General features: G+C 38.9%; 1 protein-coding gene across 1 annotated transcript; it reads right to left on the minus strand.

Annotated features, from left to right (window-relative positions):
• Positions 1–571: 571 nt before the first annotated feature.
• LOC139923462 (uncharacterized) lies at positions 572–23,963 on the minus strand. The gene is made up of 32 exons (XM_078290096.1): positions 23,936–23,963; positions 23,621–23,785; positions 23,331–23,498; positions 22,714–22,788; positions 21,888–22,052; positions 21,592–21,759; positions 21,331–21,400; positions 21,218–21,276; positions 18,649–18,807; positions 18,347–18,514; positions 17,886–18,149; positions 15,716–15,874; positions 15,412–15,579; positions 15,057–15,221; positions 13,499–13,909; positions 11,376–11,534; positions 11,073–11,240; positions 10,463–10,492; positions 8,635–9,288; positions 8,464–8,558; positions 8,287–8,348; positions 6,692–6,813; positions 6,271–6,483; positions 5,516–5,722; positions 5,143–5,268; positions 4,855–5,033; positions 4,125–4,289; positions 2,621–4,006; positions 2,428–2,469; positions 1,996–2,046; positions 1,831–1,897; positions 572–1,550 (listed from the first exon to the last, which is right to left on the minus strand). Exons 1-32 carry the CDS (start codon positions 23,961–23,963, stop codon positions 1,480–1,482), a joined length of 6,189 nt encoding a protein of 2,062 aa, XP_078146222.1. The 3' UTR covers positions 572–1,479.
• Between the last annotated feature and the right edge of the window lie 654 nt (positions 23,964–24,617).

Consider the following 24,617-nt stretch of genomic DNA (forward strand, 5'->3'; position numbering starts at 1 on the left):
GCTATTCATAGTATTCCCATGATGTCACATGCATTTTCTACCAATATGCCGCATTTCAATACACACGGCTCATTGGCTGTGTTTGTCATTTGATTAGAATCACCTGTTAATTTATTACAATCACCTGTCATTTTCCTACCAAGATGGCCGTGTGGTGATCTAACAGAATACTATGTATAGAGAACGCTTTACGTGTCACAGCATTGGTGTTGTAGGTCTGGGAGGTCGGGAGAGGAAAGCCCACTGATCATAGAGGTGTGTGATTTTGAGGAATTTGTTTCTGAGACTGTGAGCCTTTACTTGTAACTGACAGATTCTAGGAATTTCCTCTAAAATTAACATGTGCCTGTTTGGAATTATATTTGACTGATGGTTCTGTCCAAGTCAGTTTGCCATCGAGATGCACTCTGTGAGTCAACAAGGTTGTTGATCTGTGTAAAGCAGTCTTGCCCTGTCTAACTGATTTGATTGGCAAAGTAAACCAAAACAAGACCCATTTTGCATCTAATTTGTGGACATTTTGTTGTTTGAAATGATGTAATGAATACTCCAAATGGAAAAAATAGCAAAGCAAGGTCAAAGATTGAACTTTATTTCACAATGAATGAGAGTCTGAGCGGATTATATCAATATATGCAAAATCTTGCATACAGAAGGCCTGTCTCATTTTCTCACGCGCACACTCACACACCCATACACATGCACACACACACACACACACCATATATTCTACATTATTACAAAACATTTGTAAGTGCAATTTTCTGTTCACATTTACAAGAATCACATTTATAAAATCTATACTCTATACTGTGCAAACTAGCAATTCTTCTTAAAAGACAATATGGTATTCTTAGGCAGTATTTATAACTATATAGTAGCAGGGGCTACACTTACTAACACTACACATAACTATACAGTACATTTGCAGATTTCAATTGCTCAAATTAGTGTTGTTTAAAAGAAGCCATCATGCCTTGAGAACCAGCATAGAGCCAGTAGAAACCATTTCTACAGCATGCTGATTTGTGCCACGATCTCACCCAATGTACTGCACCTTTTGACTACAGCAGAATGACTAAGCAGTAATATTATTTTGCTCAAAAATTTTGTGCATATGGTAAAAGAGTTAAGATGTAGCCTACACCAATTAATACACCATAGATTTTCAATATGACATAAAATACTCTGAATTTCTTCAGATGTGCAACACATGAAAGAATGGTTGTGAGTAATGGCATGTGGCAATGACACATTTTTTTTTTAAATGGCTAAAGTATTGTTTTGTCTGTCTGTGTAAACATCAAGCCTCACTCTTTTTGAGGGTTACATTATGCCCCAGAACCCAACTTAATACATTTAACTTAATACATTTAACGTGAAGGTTATGGTGAAGAATGACAAATAATCATTTTGGTGAAAAAAAAATGTCGTCTGGCTTGGCTGGTCATTACACTCTCTGCCCACTGCACAGCGCTATCAAGTGTTGACGTGGGACTCAGATGCCCCAGAGCTGCTTAAATGTCCATCTGAGGTCACATTGTAACCATCTGAAAACAAAAAAAAAACATGAGCAGTCTGTGGCAAAACAATGTGACAACTGATGCAAAAAGACAGATAAAACTTTAGAGTGCTACCCTGGCATTTTGAATTTTATATTTTTTCTTCACCATGCTCTTGTCAAGGTGGGGAAAACAATGCTAAGATGCAATCTTCCAGTTAGTTGAAGCGCCAGTACAAAACCTTTTCATCACAATGTAACAAATGCCTGGTGAAGAAAAATAACATCAAAATGTCCTTGTTCATGTTCCTTTAAAATAAAGCTATTACCTCTTTCTCTTCTCCAGTTCCGTAAAAAGGCCAATCCACTTGATGATGAGTTTCCAGCAGAGGTGGTCTACAAGAAGAACATAAAGCACCAAAATATTTGAAAGGGGATTGAAAAACTATTCACAAAGAATGATGTGATAAAAAAAACCCAAAAACTATTCTTACCCTTGTGCCACTATTACTATCCCGTGACATTACTGCAAGTTCTGACCGGATCTGAAAATGTAGGCAAAATAATTTCCCAAAAATTAGTATACTGCTACAAAACTCAAATGAACTAATTTCAATATATGAACTCATACTACATAAGCGGCAATGAGTATGATTTTTATTGCACCATAGTACAAAATGACCATAATATATCTGTGGGGGGTTGATAGGGTTGTTGATCAATACCAATGACTCAACAGTTACTTACCTCTGCATCAGACATTTCTGATAGATCTCTGTGTTAATTAGCCAGCTTGCTCATCTTTATTGTGAAACTTAAGGGGACAGGAGGGGTGGGGGGTGGGGTCTGTGCCAGAGACTTAAAAGTCATAGCTTACTTAATGCTCCTTTAAAGCATTAAGACTTCTAATACAGACACACACATACCTTTTTATCCAATAGTGTTCCAAACACCAATATGAAGAAACCCTGTATAAAGATACAAAGATTAGAACCTCAGCTAGGAGGCGTCCTATGACAAAAGACAAACTCTTATTATTCAAAACCTATACAGTAATTTAGAGTACCTATGTATATATAATGCACAACACAGCATTAGTAACTACTGTATATCAATTACCTGCAGTGAATTGAAGACTGCAAACGCAATATGGATTCCTCTGTTGTTGGGGCTGGTCATGGTTCCTACTCCCAGACCCCAAGTCGTTCCGAAAAAAGGTGTGAGGACGGCCAAGCTTCTAGCAATAACCAGCAGCACATGTCTCTCAGCTGCTCGCGCGGAGTCCCCCACGCTCCTGCTCCTCAACATTTTGTACATCACCACAAACAGGATCAGCAGGTTTATGACCACTATCAAGAGCACAGGGATCACAAACGCCAGCAGAGCCTGGGAATCGTACCAGTTCAGCCAGCAGACCCCAGTTCCTTGGATGTAGCGGTTGCTGGGCGCAGTTACAGCTATAGTTATGATCACGATGATGAGAGGTGCCCCATAGCCTAGAGAGAAACCGATAGCCAGCATGGCTTTGTCAGACAAACCCCCATCAAAGACAGCGACTGCACGGTAGAGCAATAACAGAGCTGACGCCAACATCCAGAAGAACAGGGCCAGGTAGAACAAATGGATGAAGAATGTTGCCGCAGTGCATGCTGGTGGATTAACAACATCTGCATCCGAAATGGCTGCCCCGATAATAAACCAAATGTCTGCAATTAGGAGAGACACGGCGATGTTAACGATGGAAACATGACGCAAGTAGGAAGTGCTGTTCTTGCTTATTTTTCTCCATATGATGGCTTCAATGATGAGGCATATGACCAAGCAACCCATGGATATGCCCACGCCGATGTAGGTTATGTAATCCAAAATCTCTCTAATATCTTCGGGAATGAAGGGTGACATAAGCATGGAGAACGAGGTGAGATGGTTGCAGTTGCAGGTGACAGTTTCGTTACCGTCGAACACCAACTCACATCCCTCGTCGTCCCATCCGCCGAGACCATTGAAGAGGCTGAAGTTCCAGAAGACACACTGAGGGTTTTGCAGGGTGTCGTTTTTTATATCAAAGGTGAATGACACATTGTTGATGGTGCCGCTGGATTTGACCAGAACCACATTTCCATTAATGGTGTTGGTAGTTGCATTGCTTGCGTTTCTTGCGGGGAGTACATTATCCATTGATGCAAATGTTATGGTAGTGATTGAGCTGAAAGGGTTGTTAGAAGCTGGTATGTCTATCACCACGGAAGAGTTAAGTTCAGCACTGAAGGAGTCTGTGAATGTGGTTTTGTTCAATAGGATAAGTGGTGTTTCAATTTCAAAGGAGTCATTGGTAAGAACACCTGATATATTCTCAAGGGAAAACAATAAGTTTGAGCTGGTACTTTGAACTTCGGGAATGTCAGTTCTTATTTGTGAGCTGTTTTTGGTGGCATCGACATTTAGGATGTCCCATGAATCCTTTGCTCCATCTGAGGTGAGGACATCTACAGTTACCAGGATATCCTAAATACAAAGGAAAAATATATTTGATGATAAGCAAGGCAGAAAAAGGGAAACATAAACATGAATGAACATGAATTGTTTTACAAAGGTGTACAACACTGTAGCCTGATTCACATACCGTCATTAGGTCTTGATTTATTGGGGTAGATAACAATGCCACCTGCCTCAGTATCTGAACAATGGCACCAATGTTGGCAGGTGATTCAACCACTTCTTCAGTGAAGTTGACAGTGGCATTGCTGAGTCGCTCCAAGAAATTTGGAAGTATGATCTCATCCAAAGACTGAAATTTGAAAGGAAGAAAGCATTTGTATTGTAGAGTAATATATGGTTCTAATAAAAATTGAATAGAATGCACAGCTTTGTCTGTTTTGCAGTACAGATGCATGTTTTATCATCTTGTTTTATCATCTTGATATAAAAAAAAAAAAACATGGACCCAATCATTATAATCCTAATTCTGGTGCCCTAGAAGTGGAATTTAACTATTCCTCATTTTGCTTGGGACCACTTGAGGTCTTTGGACCCCAATTTAGGAACCACTGTGCTAGCTAGTTGGCTGATGAGTCATGTAACTACTTTGCCTCAATTCAGGTAATTTACAGCTGTTCAAAGACATGTACATCCATATAGCCACTTGAAATTTTGGGACACTTCCCAGGGTTAAGCTCCAACATCATATGCCCCTAATGCCCCCATTAGATAGTTAACATTCAAAAGTGTCTGTCTGGTGTCTGTATGGTTCTGAATCATCACTTTCTCAAGACATCTCTCTGGCCATAGTTGACATGGGTTCTAAATGTTGTTGTCACCATCTTGAAATAGAAATAGTTGGAGAACAATGTCACCTGTGACTCAGAAAGCAGTTCCGCAATCACCCTCAGGGTACAGTTGTCTTGTTCATCTCCCCAGTCACCATTTTCTTGACAAACTGCTGACTTCTCACCCTCCTCATCTGGTTTGCAGCCAGCTGTAGCCTCGTCACCGATCCTTCCATCACCAAACTCATCATTTTGACATCTAAATACTGGAGAGAAAGAAGAAGTCTTTGAGTATTGGTGAGTAAAGGACAACACATTTTTTTATTAAATTCCTTTTCATGGAAAGTGCTCTGGAATGTTTGGATCAACACTTACAGTCTGTGGATATGATGAGTGTGATGTTCTTTTGAAATTGCTGATTGTTAATCTCTTCACAAGTGAATTGCTTTTGCTGGTTTTCACAGTCGGTAATCTCATAATTATGGGTGATCTCACCAGAGCCTAAACATACAGTCACATTAAACACTCAACTCAAAATGTTATGTTTCAAATTGTGAATAATCAATCACTCTCATTACATCACTGCTAAGTTTATTTATAGTAATTGAGAATTAATATTTAATAAGCATATATATTATTTAAAACTGAGTTATGTCTGAACTGCATTAACTGTATGTAGCATGCAGAATATTTAAGTGATTTCAATGGAGCTGATTTGCTTTTTTATGCTTGTTTGTTCCAAGTTTACCTTGGGCAAGTTCGATATTTCCGTCTTTTAGCCGGATCTGGTAGGGGGTTTGGACAGTGCATTTCAACAGCACTTGTTTAGGATTTCCATCCCCGCAAAGGACATTTCTTCTGATGGGGTTCACTTGGATTACAGGTGCACGGTTGACAAGGAAAGATCCAGTCTGCAGGAAAACTGTTCTGTCTCTCAGAAAACATTCATAATTTCCTGAAATTAAAGGTGATCATCAATGTTGAGGTCCAGCAAATGAGAGGCAATGTTGCCCAAAAAAATTTTAAATATGTAAGGGGCATATTAATATATCCAACTAGTTTCTGAACATTAGGGCGAGTCTATGATTGTAGCTGAACCCATTCAGAATGCAACATGTCTTGTGGCTGCACTGCATTATGGTCTATTGAGGCTACTGTCGGTTAAAGTTAAAGTGTGTTAGGGTGGATGTTTCCTTTAGTTAAGCAAATAGAACTGTAAAAAAAATGTATTTTTTAATATAGGTAGGTGAACATGATGGGGTTGTTTGGATGCAATGATAGTAATGGAAATGTTTGTGTGGCTATAAACAAATTAATGGGCACCCTCCAGCCAATCAAAATCCTGCATTCATCTGGGTCATGGTACAAGGAGAAATATGTAAGGAGAATTTCACAGACAACAGTTTCATACATAAGTGTGCGTTTTGGAAATGTCCTTGGTCGAGTTGTTAATGGTGGAGATAAAACATCTATTGACTGAAACAGACCACATCTGTTACTTACCATTGTCACTTAGGATAACTGGATTCACTGTTAGTTTTGCCTGTCCATTCTGTTTGAAAGCTGTGTGTCTCCCAGTGATTGGCTTTCCATTAATTTTCCACTCTGCAATCCAGTTGTCACTAAAATTTAGATCTTCGAGCGGCGGCCCACATGTCACCGTCACAGTTTCCCCAGTAAATGCTTGATCTGGTGTAAAAGTTAATGGATTTTCACCTTAAATAAGAAATTGAAATAAAGGTTAGTCTATTATTACACAAGCTATAATCTGAACACAGTGATCAGATACTCCTTACATCACAAACAATAACAATCTCATAGCAAGAATTTGGCGAATTACAGGCAAGATATTGTATTAGAATTTTGTGACTAAACCTATAAGAATATTTTTATAAACTTGTACAAGACAGAATCTGAGTCTTACTTATAGTTATTATTTTGAATGTTTCTCCCAGCTGTGATAGTACTCCATTTTGTACTGCAACAATTTCTGTGGCTTCTAAAGAGGTTGCTCTGATAGAATATTGAGCGATGACACTCCCACTCCTGAAACAAAGAATTTAATCCAAATACATGCATAATCAAAACCAAAATCAATCCACCCACTTAAGGCCACAGTATACTTGCTGTGGAAACACATTTCATCAGGATCATAATATGGACAAAGGGACAAGTTTGTGGGAAAAAAACATGAGCTGCATTGGCTTCAGACTCTGCAGTGTGCGCTGGCCAAACTAGTTGAATTCTTTTCTCACCAGCCCCTGCAAATGGTCTGAAATATCACAAATAGTTGTGTTGGCATGTGGAAAAGTGTCTCCGTTTCCTTTTCCGGTTCATCGCTTTTGTTTACATCTTCATGCTAACATCTCAGGGTCAACTCCTTCAAAATGAATTGTTTGGACGCTCGGCTTGCTGGCCTCATTAGAGGATATCTGCACCTTTATGATCAATTGAATGACTTCTAAATCCTCATATTCCCTCAGCTGAGTTTCCAAAGGTCATAGGTTGACTCACTGGCTTGGAGTGTAAATAAACAAACAATACCAAGCTGAGTATACACACATTTGTATGCAGCGTCATGTTCGACTGTGTTTCTATTTCGGGCAAGTTTGACTTTATTGTTAGTTTACCACTGCCTTTATAGGGCTGTAAACAAGACTACGTTAGTCGAGGCCAAGACAGAGACCAAGACTGGAGCAGGCAAAATCTTATTTGAGATGGGAACCAAAATGCTGCAGCAAATTGTATTGCTATTGTGATTTTCTGAGAACATAATCTGTTATTCAGAAATAATAATGCGAAGAATTGTGATTTCTACACAATTATTTTAGATTATGTTGGGGCAGATATTACAGTATGAGACCTGAAAGAAAATATCTGAGACAAGACCAAGATTTGCAAACTGTGGTGTCAAGACTCCAGTGTTACCACCCTGCCCACTCTACAAAAAATAACCATGAATAACATTTCCCCAAGTTTTGTCAAAATATTGCAATATTGCACATGACATGTAATGCCCCCTCCTTGGGCTGATCAGTGTAATTTTGATGTGAAATCTTTTATGTGAAAAGCAGTTGTGAGATGCATTATTTTGGGAAAATTCAACAAGTAAACAAACATTGTAACATTCCCCTTAAAATAAATCCAGAATGGAGCAATGAGACTCATCATTTCCTTAAGTTTAGTGAAAATCATACCACCAGCGGCGTCTGAGATATCGTGCATGACGTACAGACAATTGAACAAATGTTATAGTGCCCCCCTTAGGCCAATCAGTGTAATTTTGAAAATGGCAGAACACATATCATTCCGCAAAGTTTCGTCAAAATCCAATCAGTGACGTCTGAGATATCGGAGACAGACAGACCATCAGGGGGCCGATCCATTAGTCCCACCCCCAATTTCAGTGTGGGGGACAACTACCTAAAAATAACCAACTGATCAACGGAAATGAAAAACAGAAAAACAGAAAAAAAACAAAACTGATATATTTGATGGAAAGGGTAAATTTTTACTTACCTTAAACTATTTAACTGTGCTGATATTAGATTTTGCACGGACGCCCTAGAAATTTCTTTAATCTGTTTGAGAAAGTGACATACTTGTTATGTGGTTCTCAAACATGTACCATGATAAAACTCTGAATGGTGCAGATAACACACACACACACACACAGGCACACACGTAAAGACTCACAGTTCCATCGATTTCTGTGAACATTGGATGGGTTGGGTCATTGAAAGAAGGTTGAAATTCAAGGTCCATGGTGAACTCGAGATTCCTCTCGATAACTACAACAAAGGCAGTTATTACCACAAGGAAAATATTTATACACCTTCATTCAGCTCTAGATTTTCTGTGTAATACCTTCTGGTGTAGCTGTGGTCGTTGTTGTTGTTGTTGTTGTTGTTGTTGTTGTTGTGGTCGGTGAAGTTGTGGTGGGTGTTGTCGGTGCCACGGTCGTTGTGGTGGTTGTTGTCGGTGCCACGGTCGTTGTGGTGGTTGTTGTCGGTGCCACGGTCGTTGTGGTGGTTGTTGTCGGTGCCACGGTCGTTGTGGTGGTTGTTGTCGGTGCCACGGTCGTTGTGGTGGGTGTTGTCGGTGCCACGGTCGTTGTGGTGGGTGTTGTCGGTGCCACGGTCGTTGTGGTGGGTGTTGTCGGTGCCACGGTCGTTGTGGTGGGTGTTGTCGGTGCCACGGTCGTTGTGCTGTGTGTTGTCGATGCCACGGTCGTTGTGGTGGGTGTTGTCGGTGCCACGGTCGTTGTGCTGTGTGTTGTCGATGCCACGGTCGTTGTGGTGGGTGTTGTCGGTGCCACGGTCGTTGTGCTGTGTGTTGTCGATGCCACGGTCGTTGTGGTGGGTGTTGTCGGTGCCACGGTCGTTGTGCTGTGTGTTGTCGATGCCACGGTCGTTGTGGTGGGTGTTGTCGATGCCACGGTCGTTGTGCTGTGTGTTGTTGATGCTGAGGTAGTGGTTGGAGAGGATGTTGTAGTGCTAGGTTGAGTTGTAGTTGGGGGTTCTGTAAACAAAAAAAAAACAGGTTACAGATTACCTACAACTGTGATGAGTCATGTGATTCCTTATATTATTCAGACTCTGTAACATAATCTCATTACTTTCAATTACATTTTAAATACTTTGCCTCCAAAATCTATAAAATATTAAATATCCAGTCCATTGCAGAATGTAGTTTGAATAATGTTTCTGTCATCAATTATAACCCTATTTATCCATTCTTTTTCACGTTGTGTAAAATTATGTTTGTGTCTCTCTCAGGTCCAGAGGAGAGGAGAAAAACTGTAAAACAGACACCATAATTCTGAAAATGCTACACCCCAGAGAATTTCGAGAAACTGCTGTTAAGAAATCATTTCCGGCAATATTTGTGAAAAAGATTATGACATGAAACCAATATCTTATTAACAGCTTTAAGAGAAAATATTTTGATAGAAATATGGACAGTAGGCCACACTACAGTGAATCACAGGTTTCATTTTTCAAGTTGCATTTTTTAAGAATGTTTTAGGGTTTCTGTTTGCATTTCTATGTAAAATATGTGCACTGATGGGACCATAGTGTATTTATGGCTTCAGTGCTCAGTCACAGTGCAGAATGCCTGCTTTTCTTATGGAGTTCACATCTAGTTCCAGAGATTCCAAACAAAAAAATCACCACGCTCCTAGTTCATGTTAAAGTAGAGCTCGTGGACTCTTCAGTGATCTTTTACTGATCAATTTCTATATAGTTTTTACTTCCACTTCCAAAAATAACAAACAGACCGCTCCAGCTGCACCTTGCCCCTACTGCATCACTGTCATACCCATAATCACAGTAAACAACACCCTCTTGGGTATTATGGCTACATTGTATCATGTCCTGATTACAATAATTATAATAATGCACTCATAATGTGTTTATACTTCAGTGTAACCAACAAATCCCACATGTTATGAATATACAACTGATAAGGATGTGCATATGCATAGTGGTAGAATGGTAATAGGGTTAACATACAGTAGTGGATGCAAGCTGAAAGAAGAGGATTAGTAAGAAAGCAAAAGAGAGTAGAGTATCATTAAATACTATTTTACTTTATTTTATGTGCCTCATATATTAATAATCCTTTTTAGTGCAACAACTACAGAATCTATTGTATTCTACCTGTGTAAAACAAAACTCAAATTTTGCCATACCTTGAGGTGGCGTAGTACATGGAGTGAGACCTGTGGAACCCAATTGTCAAGATTAAATTATGATACTGCATTTTTTCTGCCTATAAGAGCATGATAAAAATAAACATGTTGTACCCCACGAATGATGCAGGCTTCCCTTGGGCCAATCAGTATCAAGATGCATCATCCCTTCATGTTTCAGTGTAGCAGTAAAGGCCTTTCAAAGTTTGAAATTGCCAAAACCATCATCCCTCCAGGTTTCATCAAAATTCAGACTGATACAGTGGTGTCTGAGATATCATGTTTGAGTTCAAAATTTTGATCTTGAATTATAGCTCCCCATTTGGCCAATCAGTGTAATTTGTTAAACACCAGAACACAGTGCCAAAATCATCATCCCTCCAAGTTTTGTCAAAATTGTACCAGTCTGAGATATTGTGTTTGAGTTAAAAATTTTGACCTTGTTTTTGACCTCATCTTTTTTTTGCAAGTGCAAAGATGCATCACCCTTCTTCCTTCCTCCTCTTCCTGCGATAATCTAAGTTTAGTCTAAGTCTAAGATTTATTTAAACAGATGCAAAAACTCTTAAACACTGCCTTCTCACTGGCTTGAAGAAATAGATATGCTCACCTGTGATTGGCTCACAGAACTGTCCATCTGAAGGAAGTCCATTTATGCATCCGCATGTTTCTGTTGTAGTGTTACTGCACATACCATAGGTCACGCACTTGTCACATGACCAACCAAACTGGTCCTCACACCTACACTGTAGGGCACCAGTGGTGTTTGGAGTGCACACTATGAAGGAAATCAAGGGGAAAATACAATCTCAAGCCAAACCAAACAAATCATACATCATTTCAGAAAATAAATCTTAAAGTTTGCATTATTCAGGATGTAAGCATAAATAAATTAATAAGCAGAGGTTCTTACCTGTAGTGAGATTTGTGTGTGTTATAGCTAAACTGTCACTGATGAAGACGGGAAAGGGTAAATTCCTCAGATATTCCCTGAATAAAACTATCAAATTTGTTCGCACACTGGCAACTGGGATGCGTACTTCAGTTACAACATCAATCTCAAAGGGGTTTACTATCAGGAAGGAAAAGAACAAACAAATTTGGATATTAAAGATCAACAGACATACGTGGCTCTTAAGATTCAGAATATTTTATGTATTTAGTTATTTTGCCGTTCATTTGTCAGGGACAACACAAGTAGATATTGTTACATATTAAAAACGTGAAACAGATGTATTGCATATAGGCTTTCTAGTCTAAGCTAATTTGTGACCCTTGTTCCTGATTAGGCTTTTACAGTTTTTTACGATTGCTAGCAACCTTTTATCAGTTCTGTAGTCACATTTTCATAACTCTTAACACAGTTAGCACAACATCGGTCTGTTGCGGGCCATACCATTAACACATTTCTTGTTCCTTTGACACAAAATGCATTCACTGAACACATTTTAAAAACTCTTGAATTTCTTTTACACACAAGCTCAACCAAGACCAAAACTATGGATTTTTACTGCCAAATTTACAAATGCTTTCACACTGTATGTCAGAACAGATAACCTCATGTTCTAAACCTAACTTATAGGCTAAAGTTGAAGTGAACAGCAGTTCACATTGTACATTGAAACACAAATATATGTCCTATATTTTTTTTTTATTGCTAGTGAGAAACAGCTGATTGAAGTTATGCAAATAGACCAATCACAGCTGAACACTGCCAGGGGTGGATAAGGCACGCCAAAAGATACTTCCCAAGGTGCATAGCCAGAGAAAATATAAGGAGTGATGTGGACGAGAACATGTGGCCAAATGCAGAAGACCGGGTAGATTAGAAAAGGACTGTGTATTTTTCTTTTTTTTTCTTCTGTGCCTTTTTCTGTTTGTATATTTTATTTTTACACCACTGTAACCAGCAGCTATACTGCAGATTTTTGTTGATCTCTTGCAGTAATTTCCTATTGCAAATAAAGCCTTTACTGCAGCAATTCTGTAACTTATTCTTTTTTCATATACTGTACATTCTATAAAGTAAAGATGAGTCATTCACTTCTGATATAGAATGTTTGCAAAACATTTACTACACTCAACAAAAGAAAAATGTAGAGTGACTTCAAAGTAACTGCAGTGCGAAAAACAATTGATTATCAATATACTGTCTATTGTATAAGGGTAGAACTGACACATGTAAAGTAATGTATTTTCTGTAATACCATCTGCTGTTAGTATTTTGTATGTCATTGTGCTGTGATTGACTAAATGTTCCTGTTGGAAGAAAACATGTGCTAGTGTTTTGAAAGAATTATTTGATTTTGAGACATGTTTGCAGTGTTTTGGTAGAGTTAGTGTATTTTGACAAAGTATTCTTGCATTTTGAAAATTAGTGTTGGTGTTTAGTTTACAATATGTGATTTTGAGCATAAAATTAACTGTTTTGCCAACTGTGTGTTGTAGGTGAGTTGGTGTGTGAAGAGTTTAGAAAAAGTATTATAAGTATTGAAAAACGCTTGCTAGCGATCGTAAAAAACTGTAATTATAGTGTAAAAAAGGTACTATAAATATATACTTTTATATACTATAAAGTTTCCTGAAACTAGGGCCCACAAAACCCATAACAAACAATTTGTATGATTTAAAAAAAAAAAATTTCTTAATTGCAGAAATTGTAATTTATTTCTATACATTTCTCCCACAGAGTTGTTTCAGGTTGTTTGAGAGCCATCGTAAGGGTTGCACAATTATCTTGATTCTACACTGTTATCTTTAACTAGTTTAAATTCCTTTAGCTTATTTAAAAGAGGAAGAGGCATTACATCCTTTCAGTTTTAAGTCACTAGTGGGTTCTCATTTGAGGGACTCTAGAAGCATCAGTAGCCTCAGAAAAGTGTCTCTAGATTCACTTGTTTTTTAAATGTTTTCAGTGCAGGATGAAGACAGCATCTAAAGCCTGGTAAAAACCTGTTCCCACACCATGTCTCAAAGAACTCAGGTCACCTTTGTAACCCTGAATTATAGATTTACAGTGCATTTGATACGCAATACCTGTAGTCGGTGTTGGAGTGACGGTTGTTGTGGTCGGTGTTGGAGTGGTGGTTGTTGTGGTCGGTGTTGGAGTGACGGTTGTTGTGCTCGGTGTTGGAGTGACGGTTGTTGTCGGTGTTGGAGTGACGGTTGTTGTAGTCGGTGTTGGAGTGACGGTTGTTGTCGGTGTTGGAGTGACGGTTGTTGTAGTCGGTGTTGGAGTGACGGTTGTTGTGGTCGGTGTTGGAGTGACGGTTGTTGTTGTCGGTGTAGGAGTGACAGTTGTTGTCGGTGTTGGAGTGACGGTTGTTGTTGTCGGTGTAGGAGTGACAGTTGTTGTCGGTGTTGGAGTGACGGTTGTTGTTGTCGGTGTTGGAGTGACGGTTGTTGTGGTCGGTGTTGTTGATGTTTGGGTAGAGGTGAGTGTAGTAGCTGTGGTTGATGGTAGGAATGAAGTTAGCCCTGATAAAAAATAAAACAAAATATAGCCGCAAGCGGCAACGGATGGGGTCCAAGCACAATATGGTAACTTGTCCAAAAACTAGAAACTTAAGACATAACGCTTAGTTATCACAAGCTTAGTGGTGTGAGGAGACAGCATTACCCACAGGATTTGAACCAACAACCTTTGGCATTGTAGACCTACTCATTAACCACTAGGCTACTGAGGCCACAGGATGGGCATCGAGGGAACAGCAAAAAATAGGGCAGAGTAATGAGAGTGTCCAAGCTATAGGCTGTTTAAAGCCTTAGAAAGAGTATTTTAACTGTATTAGTGCACTCCATTATTCAATTACATCGACTTGGACATGGTCCTAGACCATGTGTACAAAGTTTCATAAAAATCCATTCAGTTAATTATGAGATATAAACTTTTAGCATTTGTAGCGCCAACTAGTGATGGAACTCCAAATGCTTTTGTGGGCGTGCTCAAGCAACACTTCTCACAAATTTTAGCTTGATTAGATGAATGGTCAAGGACTTATGGCTTATTTTGTTAGGGCATGTTTCGTTAAAAGTTTATCGGTTGATAAAAGCCAACCCATTATGGCAATCAATTATCCAAATAGAATTTTGAAAGAGGACAGTCCCAAGATGCTCGACACCAAGTTTCGTGTTAATTGGATGAACGGCCTAGGAGAAGTAGCAGAAAAACAGATTTAGAAACAGTTCAAAATGGTGGAAAATCTAGTCAGACGGAAATGGGCGTGGCCTATATGGATAGATGCGGAACGACCTAAGGAATTCACTGGAAAAGGAATCATCAGGCCAATTGACGTGAATTTCGTAACCTGAGTAGCGGCTGAGACTTTGGACCTATCTGCCAAGTTTGGTCGCTGTAGCTACTACGGTTTCTGAGATCCAGATACTTTTAGGGCAGAAGAAGAAGCAGAAGAAGGAGAAGAAGAAGAAGAAGAAGCATAATAATCCTAACAAAAACAATAGGGTTCCAGCGCCTGCGGTGCTGGGACCCCTAATTATAAGTTTAAACATCCTTATTAAGATCCTAATTTACAGTAAAGTAAATTATTACAAAAACAAAAAAGTATAGATTTACAGTGCATTTGATAGGTAATACCTGTAGTCGGTGTTGGAGTGACGGTTGTTGTGGTCGGTGTTGGAGTGGCGGTTGTTGTGGTCGGTGTTGGAGTGACGGTTGCTGTGGTCGGTGTTGGAGTGACGGTTGTTGTGGTCGGTGTTGGAGTGGTAGTAGTTGTGGTTGATGGTAGGCATGAAGTGAGCCCTGATTAAAAATAAAACATAAGTTTAAACATCCTTCTTAAGATCCTAATTTACAGTAAAGTAAATTATCACACAAACAATGTAATTGTTAAAAATTCAGTTTGAAAGATTCTAAACGCTGGAATATTGTGTCAATACTGAGAAACTCAGATACAACTCTTTGATTGACTTGCGGAGCTATATATGCTCACCTGTGATTGGCTCACAGAACTGTCCATCTGAAGGAAGTCCATTTATGCATCCGCACGTTTCTGTTGTAGTGTTACTGCACATACCATAGGTCACGCACTTGTCACATGACCAACCAAACTGGTCCTCACACCTACACTGTAGGGCACCAGTGGTGTTTGGAATGCACACTATGAAGGAAATCAAGGGGAAAAACATAATCCCAAACCAAACCAAACAAATCATACACCATTTCAGAAAATAAATCAGGCATTGCTTGCATTATTCAGGATGTAAACAGTTAAATTAATAAGCAGAGGTTCTTACCTGTAGTGAGATTTGTGTGTGTTATAGCTAAACTGTCACTGATGAAGACGGGAAAGGGTAAATTCCTCAGATATTCCCTGAATAAAACTATCCAATTTGTTGGCACACTGGCAACTGGGATGCGTACTTCAGTCACAACATCAATCTCAAAGGGGTTTACTATCAGGAAGGAAAAGAACAAACAAATTTGGATATTAAAGATCAACAGACATACATGGCTCTTAAGGTTCAGAATATTTTATGTATTTAGTTATTTCGTTGTTTATTTGTCAGGGACAATACAAGTAGACACTGTTACATATTAAAAATGTGAAACAGATGTATTGCTATAAAGTTTCCTGAGACTAGGGTCCACAAAACCCATTCCAAACCATTTGTATGATTTCAAAAATGCATGATCTTTTTGAAAAGAAGGCAGTTTTTTCTTACAGTTTTTTACGATCGCTAGCAAGCGTTTTTCAGTACTTATAATACTTTTTCTAAACTCTTCACACACCAACTCACCTACAACACACAGTTGGCAAAACAGTTAATTTTATGCTCAAAATCACATATTGTAAACTAAACACCAACACTAATTTTCAAAATGCAAGAATACTTTGTCAAAATACACTAACTCTACCAAAACACTGCAAACATGTCTCAAAATCAAATAATTCTTTCAAAACTCTAGCACATGTTTTCTTCCAACAGGAACATTTAGTCAATCATAGCACAATGACATACAAAATACTAACAGCAGATGGTATTACAGAAAATACATTACTTTACATGTGTCAGTTCTACCCTTATACAATAGACAGTATATTGATAGTCAATTGTTTTTTCGCACTGAAGTTTCTTTTGAAGTCACATTTTTCTTTTGTTGAGTGTAGTAAATGTACGCATTTTTTGCTTCTTTTTTGCAAACATTCTATATCAAAAGTGAATGACTCATCTTTACTTTATAGAATGTACAGTATATGAAAAAGGAATAAGTGACAGAATTGCTGTAGTAAAGGCTTTACAGTATTTGCAATAGGAAATTACTGCAAGAGATCAACAAAAATCTGTAATATAGCTGCTGGTTACAGTTGTGTAAAAATAAAATATACAAACAGAAAAAGGCACAGAAGAAAAAAAAAGAAAAATACACAGTCCTTTTCTAATCTGCCCTCTCTTTCTGCTGCTCTATATTGTTCTGTGTCCACATTGAACAAGATCAGTCCAAAGAGGTCCCCTTTTTACGTATATGGTCATGCAACTGAAAGAACCTCAACACCTGGGTATGTCTCCAACTTAGACGGGAATCAGCTGTGATTGGTCTATTTGCATGACTTCAATCAGTTTCTCAATAGCAATAAAAAAAATATAGGACATATATTTGTGTTTCAATATACAATGTGAACTGCTGTTCACTTCAACTTTAGCCTATAAGTTAGGTTTAGAACATGAGGTTATCTGTTCTGACATACAGCGTGAAAGCATTTGTAAATTTGGCAGTAAAAATCCATAGTTTTGGTTTTGGTTGAGCTTGTGTGTAAAAGAAATTCAAGAGTTTTTAAAATGTGTTCACTGAATGCATTTTGTGTCAAAGGAACAAGAAATGTGTTAATGGTATGGCCCGCAACAGACCGATGTTGTGCTAACTGTGTTAAGAGTTATGAAAATGTGACTACAGAACTGATAAAAGGTTGCTAGCAATCGTAAAAAACTGTAATTGCAGAAATTGTAATTTATTTGAGATGCAATTTTTCTCCCACAGAGTTGTTTCAGGTTGCTTGAGAGCCATCATAAGGGTTGCACAATTATCTTGATTCTACACTGTTATCTTTAACTAGTTTAAATTCCTTTAGCTTATCTAAAAGAGGAAGAAGCACTACATCCTTTCAGTTTTAAGTCACTCGTGGGTCCTCATTTGAGGGACTCTACTAACAATGTTGTATTAAAATCTCATGTGTACGTCGCTTTGGATAAAAGCGTTTGCCAAATGGGAAAATTGTAATTGTAGTAGCATCAATAGCCTCAGAAAAGTGTCTCCAGATTAACATTTATTGAAAATGTTTTCAGTGCAGGATGAAGACAGCATCTAAAGCCTGGTAAAAACCTGTTCCCACACCATGTCTCAAAGAACTCAGGTCACCTTTGTAACCCTGAAGTATAGATTTACAGTGCATTTGATACGCAATACCTGTAGTCGGTGTTGGAGTGACGGTTGTTGTGGTCGGTGTTGGAGTGACGGTTGTTGTGGTCGGTGTTGGAGTGGCGGTTGTTGTGGTCGGTGTTGGAGTGACGGTTGTTGTGGTCGGTGTTGGAGTGACGGTTGTTGTGGTCGGTGTTGGAGTGACAGTTGTTGTGGTCGGTGTTGGAGTGACAGTTGTTGTTGTCAGTGTTGTTGATGTTTGGGTAGAGGTGAGTATCGTAGTTGTGGTTGATGGTAGGCATGAAGTGAGCCCTGATAAAAAATATAAAAATTATAAGTTTAAAGATCCTTCTTAAGATCCTAATTTACAATAAAGTAAATTATCACAAAATGTAATTGTTAAAGATTCAGTTTGAAAAATTCTAAATGCTGGAATATTGTGTCAATACTGAGAAACTCATAGATACAACCCTTTGATTGGCTTGCGGAGCTATACTGTATATGCTCACCTGTGATTGGCTCACAGAACTGTCCATCTGAAGGAAGTCCATTTATGCATCCGCATGTTTCTGTTGTAGTGTTACTGCACATACCATAGGTCACGCACTTGTCACATGACCAACCAAACTGGTCCTCACACCTACACTGTAGGGCACCAGTGGTGTTTGGAGTGCACACTATGAAGGAAATCAAGGGGAAAAACAATCTCAAGCCAAACCAAACAAATCATACACCATTTCAGAAAATAAATCAGACATTGCTTGAATTATTCAGGATGTAAACAGATAAATTAATAAGCAGAGGTTCTTACCTGTAGTGAGATTTACGTGTGTTATAGCTAAACTGTCACTGATGAAGACGGGAAAGGGTAAATTCCTCAGATATTCCCTGAATAAAACTATCCAATTTGTTGGCACACTGGCAACTGGGATGCGTACTTCAGTCACAACATCAATCTCAAAGGGGTTTACTATCAGGAAGGAAAAGAACAAACAAATTTGGACATTGAAGATCAACAGACATACATGGCTCTTAAGGTTCAGAATAATTTATGTATTTAGTTATTTTGTTGTTTATTTGTCAGGGACAACACAAGTAGATATTGTTACATATTAAAAACGTGAAACAGATGTATTGCATATAGGCTTTCTAGCCTAAGCTCATTTGTGACCCTTGTTCCTGATTAGGCTTTTAATTATAGTGTAAAAAAGGTACTATAAATATATACTTTTATATACTATAAAGTTTCCTGAAACTAGGGCCCACAAAACCCATAACAAACAATTTGTATGATTTCAAAAATGCATGATCTTTAATCTGAAAAGAAGGCTGTTTTTTCTTAATTGCAGAAATTGTCATTTATTTCTATATATTTCTCCCACATCGTTGTTTCAGGTTGCTTGAGAGCCATCGTAAGGGTTGCACAATTATCTTGATTCTACACTGTTATCTTTAACTAGTTTAAATTCCTTTAGCTTATCTAAAAGAGGAAGAAGCATTACATACTTGTGCATCTTCCTTATGAAAGGAAGATGCTCAAGTATTCTGATCTGGCAGCTGAGGTGGAGCAGCGAGGTTGGAATGTACAATTGAAGCCTGTTGAGTTGGGTTGCAGGGGATTTGTATGCAGATAAATGTTAGCACTTCTTGGCGAATTAGGCATCCGTGGACAGAGTTTAAAGCAGGCAGTTAAAACTATGTCAGAAGCAGCCATGGGTGCTAGTGAGTGGTTGTGGATAAGGAGGAAACATGCTAACTGTGGCACAAAGTAGCCTGGGTAGGTAGCTTATGTGAGTTAGCCTTGTGCTAGCATTAGCTTGGTAGCATGCTTGTATTAGCCTTGTTTCAGCATTGGCTTAATAACATGCTTGGGTTAGCCTTGTGCCAACATTAGCTTGGTAGCATTCCTGTGTTAGCATTAGCTTGGTAGCATGCTTGAGGTAGTCTTGTGTTAGCATTAGCTTGGTAGCATGCTTGTGTAGGCCTTGTGTTATCATTGGCTTGGTAGCATGTTTGGGTTAGCATTGTGCTAGCAGTAGCTTGGTAGCATGTCTGGGACAGCCTTGTGTTAGCATTAGCTTGGTAGAATGCTTGTGTCAGTCTTGTGTTAGCACTAGCTTGGTAGCATGCTTGGGTTAGCCTGGTGCCAGCATCAGATTGCTAGCATGTTTGGGTCAGCCTTGTGTTAGCATTGGCTTGGTAGCATGAGTTAACATTAGTCAGAATTTGTTTGCACACCCTGAATAAGGCTGTTTGTGCTGAAATTTCACCAGAGAATTTCACCATGAAATAGCCATCTGAATAAAGGCTTTTAAACTTTTTGCCAGAAGAGTGCCTTGGACCTTTCTTCTTTTTTGAACTTTTGTGTTCCCTACCAAAGAGCACCTTGATCACACCTGTTTGAACACATGCTGATCTGTATAAATAAAAATGTTTTGGCAACAGGCATAAAACAGTTAACCCCAGATGATTTGGTCAACAATTGTTTTTTTTTTTAAATTTCATTTGGAGTTTGGAAACATTATTTCAGTCAGATTAATATTGGAATATGAGAATGCCAGATGAAAATGCGGCAAGATTTTACGAGCCATAACTGCATCGCCTACATAGATTAATACTGTAGCCTCAGCCTACATAATAATATTCTTATTTTGTTCTTTATGATTATAGCCTCCATTCAGCTTCAGTATGCTTGTCAGTGTGACTTACGTTGTTTGTCTGGATAATGCTTCAATTCGGAGTGTGTGTAGTGGCGTGTGTGTGTGTGTTTTTTTGGAGGGTGGGGGGCGTGGTAACATATTTGGGCCTAACAAACATCGATATTTGATCGTTAACTAACAGTGCACGCTGGAATACACTGTTGAGCCTTCTTGAGGTGTCGTGGGCCTAATTCAACGAAATATCAGTGAAGGAGGGTGCCCACTTGATAACCCCAATGATTTGCCTGCACTCACCCTGAAGCTAGAGTAGGTAGCTGGTGAATGTTGCTGCCTGTCTTATGGTGCTGTAGATTTATGACGATGTAGCCTGATGTTTTCTGGTACTCATTGGTAGGGTAGTATATCATTCTGTTAGACTCTGAATTGGACCTCCATAGGAATGCTCACCTTGGATTATGGCACAAGGGATATTAACATCATATCCTGTGTATTGATAAATCCAGTTTTCAGTCACCAGTGGGTCCTCATTTGAGGGACTAGAAGCATCGGTAGCCTTAGGAAAGTGTCTCTACATTAACTTTTATTGAAAATGTTTTCAGCGCAGGATGAAGACAGCATCTAAAGCCTAGTAAAAACCTGTTCCCACACCATGTCTCAAAGAACTCAGGTCACCTTTGTAACCCTGAAGTATAGATTTACAGTGCATTTGATACGTAATACCTGTAGTCGGTGTTGAAGTGATGGTTGTTGTAGTCGGTGTTGGAGTGACGGTTGTTGTGGTCGGTGTTGGAGTGACAGTTGTTGTGGTCGGTGTTGGAGTGACGGTTGTTGTAGTCGGTGTTGTTGATGTTTGGGTAGAGGTGAGTGTAGTAGTTGTGGTTGATGGCAGGCATGAAGTGAGCCCTGATAAAAAAAAAAAAAAATCTAAGTTTAAACATCCTTGTTAAGATCCTAATTTACAGTAAAGTAAATTAGCACAAAAACAATGTAATTGTTAACGATTCAGCTTGAAAGATTCTAAACGCTGAAATATTGTACTGTACTTATACTGAGAAACTCATACATACAACCCTTTTATTGCCTTGCATGCTCACCTGTGATTGGCTCACAGAACTGTCCATCTGAAGGAAGTCCATTTATGCATCCGCAGGTTTCTGTTGTAGTGTTACTGCACATACCATAGGTCACGCACTTGTCACATGACCAACCAAACTGGTCCTCACACCTACACTGTAGGGCACCAGTGGTGTTGGGAGTGCACACTATGAAGGAAATCAAGGGGAAAAACATAACCTCAAGCCAAATTAAACAGACCATGCACCATTTGACAAAAAAATTGTCAGGCACACTTGTTCCTTAAAGGAACAAATTAGTTACCAGAAGCTCTTACCTGTGGTGAGATTAACATCTGTTACAGCGAACGCCATGGTGATGAATACGGGAAAGGCCAAATTCCTCAGATTGTTTCTGAATAGATCTATGAAATTTGCTGACACACCAGCGATTGGGATGCGTACTTCAAGCACAACATCAATTTCCGTCAGGTTTGTGATCACTGGGAAAAGAACAGAACATTTGTGAAATTTGTGTTTACTTTTATCACTCCCTCTAAACTCCAGATTGGAGTTGAATTATCCAAAAACTATATTCCATCCCCATCTCACTGTTCGTCTTCATCATAATTAGACATTGTTAGTTAAAAACACCTAAAGTACCTGCTTAAATAACATGACAACATCAAACTTGTGGAGAAAGACTCCCAAATTGGACTTAAAGTGACAAGCAGAAAGCAGCCAACAACAGTTAAAGGCTACAGAGAAAATGATTTATGTTTGCAAATGTACGTGGATATGTGTAAAACTCATCAGACATTTAGGTACTTAAATTCCTGCCTTCACTGTGTTGTTGTTTGCCTTTCTGCTGCGTTATTTGGTTACCCTGATCATTTATACACAAGCGCACAGGCGAGGTAATTGTGTTATCCTGATTTTTATAAGAGAGGAGGCAATTGTCAATTTTTGAGGTGTAAAAGCAAAGTAATAACAAGTATAGTGTACAGGATTGCTGTGCTCAGGGAGAATGGAATAAAGTAATGTTTCTGCTTTTGAAATGAGTGACAAATAATTAATAATGCAATACTTTTTTGAGTTATGCACTTAATATTGGTCACATTTATGACCCCGAAATATACCTTCAGTACATGTGATGTGTAATACCTGTTGGTGTTGGAGTTTCTAGAGAAGTCGGAGTAGGAGCAGGAGTTGTGGTTGCTGGTGGGCATGGAGTGAGACCTGATACATAACAGAAAACAGAAGATTAAAGATCCTTTTAAAAAAGGAAACTGGCACAAACATTTAATCCTTTAGGATGCTGTTTGCAGGATTTACACACTGAAATATTTCTATGTTATCATGGCTTGAGGGAGAGGGATCAATAAATACAACTGCTTTCTGATAAGCTTGCCATCATAGAGCAATGCTGCCCCACAGAGTCAAACAACAGTAACTACTTCTTGTGTGTTTTAAAAGCCAAATGTCATGGCCGGGGTTTAGCTTTCAAATCAACACAAAATACACTCCCAAATGCTATCAAATGATAAATAATGCTGTATCAACCTAAGTAGAGTTGGGGCAGGGGATAAACTTAGTTTCATTATTGCAGTTACTGCTGTTTGGCTTTGTAGGGCAGAGTAGGTCAAACATCAAAAACATCCGGAGAAATGCAGAAGATGATCAGCACATAGCAACAAAAGTATTTCATGTATTTAATCAGTTCAATAGCCCTAGTGACTACACTTTGATTGCCTTGTAGAAATAAATATAACTATACACACTTGTGATTGGCTCACAGAACTGTCCATCAGAAGGAAGACCATTTATGCATCCGCAGGTTTCTGTTGTAGTGTTACTGCACGCACCATAGGTCACGCACTTGTCACATGACCAACCAAACTGGTCCTCACACCTACACTGCAGGGCGCCAGTGGTGTTTGGAGTGCACACTATGAAGGAAATCAAGGGGATAAAAAATATATCCGCAAGCCAAACTAAACAGATCATATACCATTTAAAAAAAAGAAACTTGCCAGGCACACTTGTTCCTTAAAGGAACAGAAGCTCTTACCTGTGGTGAGATTAACATCTGTTACAGCGAAAGACTCTGTGATGAATACAGGAAAGGCCAAATTCCTCAGATTGTTCCTGAGTAGATCTGTGAAATTTGCTGACACACTGGCGATTGGGATGCGTACTTCAAGCACAACATCAATTTCCGTCAGATCTGTGATCACTGGGAAAAGAACAGGACATTCGTGAAAACTACTAGATGAGAAAAACACAAGTGAAAACGGCAAGCTTATTACTAGTATAAAGCCTGCCACCTGTTTTGTCTGTGGAGCTGACCAATATAACAGTTTAACATATAGTATATCAACTGTACATTGATCATTTTCAATAATTCCCAACATCTAGGCTAAGTTGATGACAACATCAAACAACAAAAATCAAGAAGGCCCAAGGCTTCGGCCTATCCTTGATATTAGTCTCAGAGGGGGTGAATCTTGTGCATCAACAAACTCTCTCTCTTTCTCTTGCTCTCTCTCTCTCTCTCTCTCTCTCTCCACAGCACACACACACAAACACACACGTATAGCTCCCCTGGAATGCCCTTGAATACCTTTGCAGAGAAACACTAAGCACATAGAAATGAGAAAAAATATAAAGCAGTTTACTAACACAAATGCAGTGGAAAATGGCCACAAAAGGAGCAGTTAGATTCTAAGGATAGATGCAGCATCTGACCAGTTAGGTAAATGTCTGCAACATCCAAAATGAATGGAAGCCTGTGAACATTAACCCCCAAAAAGTTCCTTCTTACAGACAATCCAACACATATAAACTCCACCTACTGGCGAGCGTAATAAAAATCCATCAACAATATCCAGCACAATATTTTCCGCTAATGTTATCTACCATGTAATTGTGAATGTTGATCTACTTAAAGTCACTCTAAATAGGTTCTTCAGCTAATTGACTAAAATGGGACTTGAAAGACTAAAAACAAGTAGGAGCCAGTTGTGATATACAGACTTGTGGCCCTGCTCACTGTAGTAGCCGTTGTT

The sequence above is a fragment of the Centroberyx gerrardi genome, chromosome 18 (assembly GCF_048128805.1).
Source record: "Centroberyx gerrardi isolate f3 chromosome 18, fCenGer3.hap1.cur.20231027, whole genome shotgun sequence".
Lineage (NCBI taxonomy): Eukaryota > Metazoa > Chordata > Actinopteri > Beryciformes > Berycidae > Centroberyx > Centroberyx gerrardi.

Coding starts and splice junctions, on each gene's coding strand:
- LOC139923462 (XM_078290096.1), bottom strand. CDS start 23,963: ATGTTGGGAATTATTGAAAATGATCAAT. Junction 15,580..15,715: donor ACACACAAATCTCACTACAG/GTAAGAACCTCT, acceptor TTTCCTTCATAG/TGTGCATTCCAAACACCACT. Junction 15,222..15,411: donor GTTCTGTGAGCCAATCACAG/GTGAGCATATAT, acceptor ATTTTTAATCAG/GGCTCACTTCATGCCTACCA.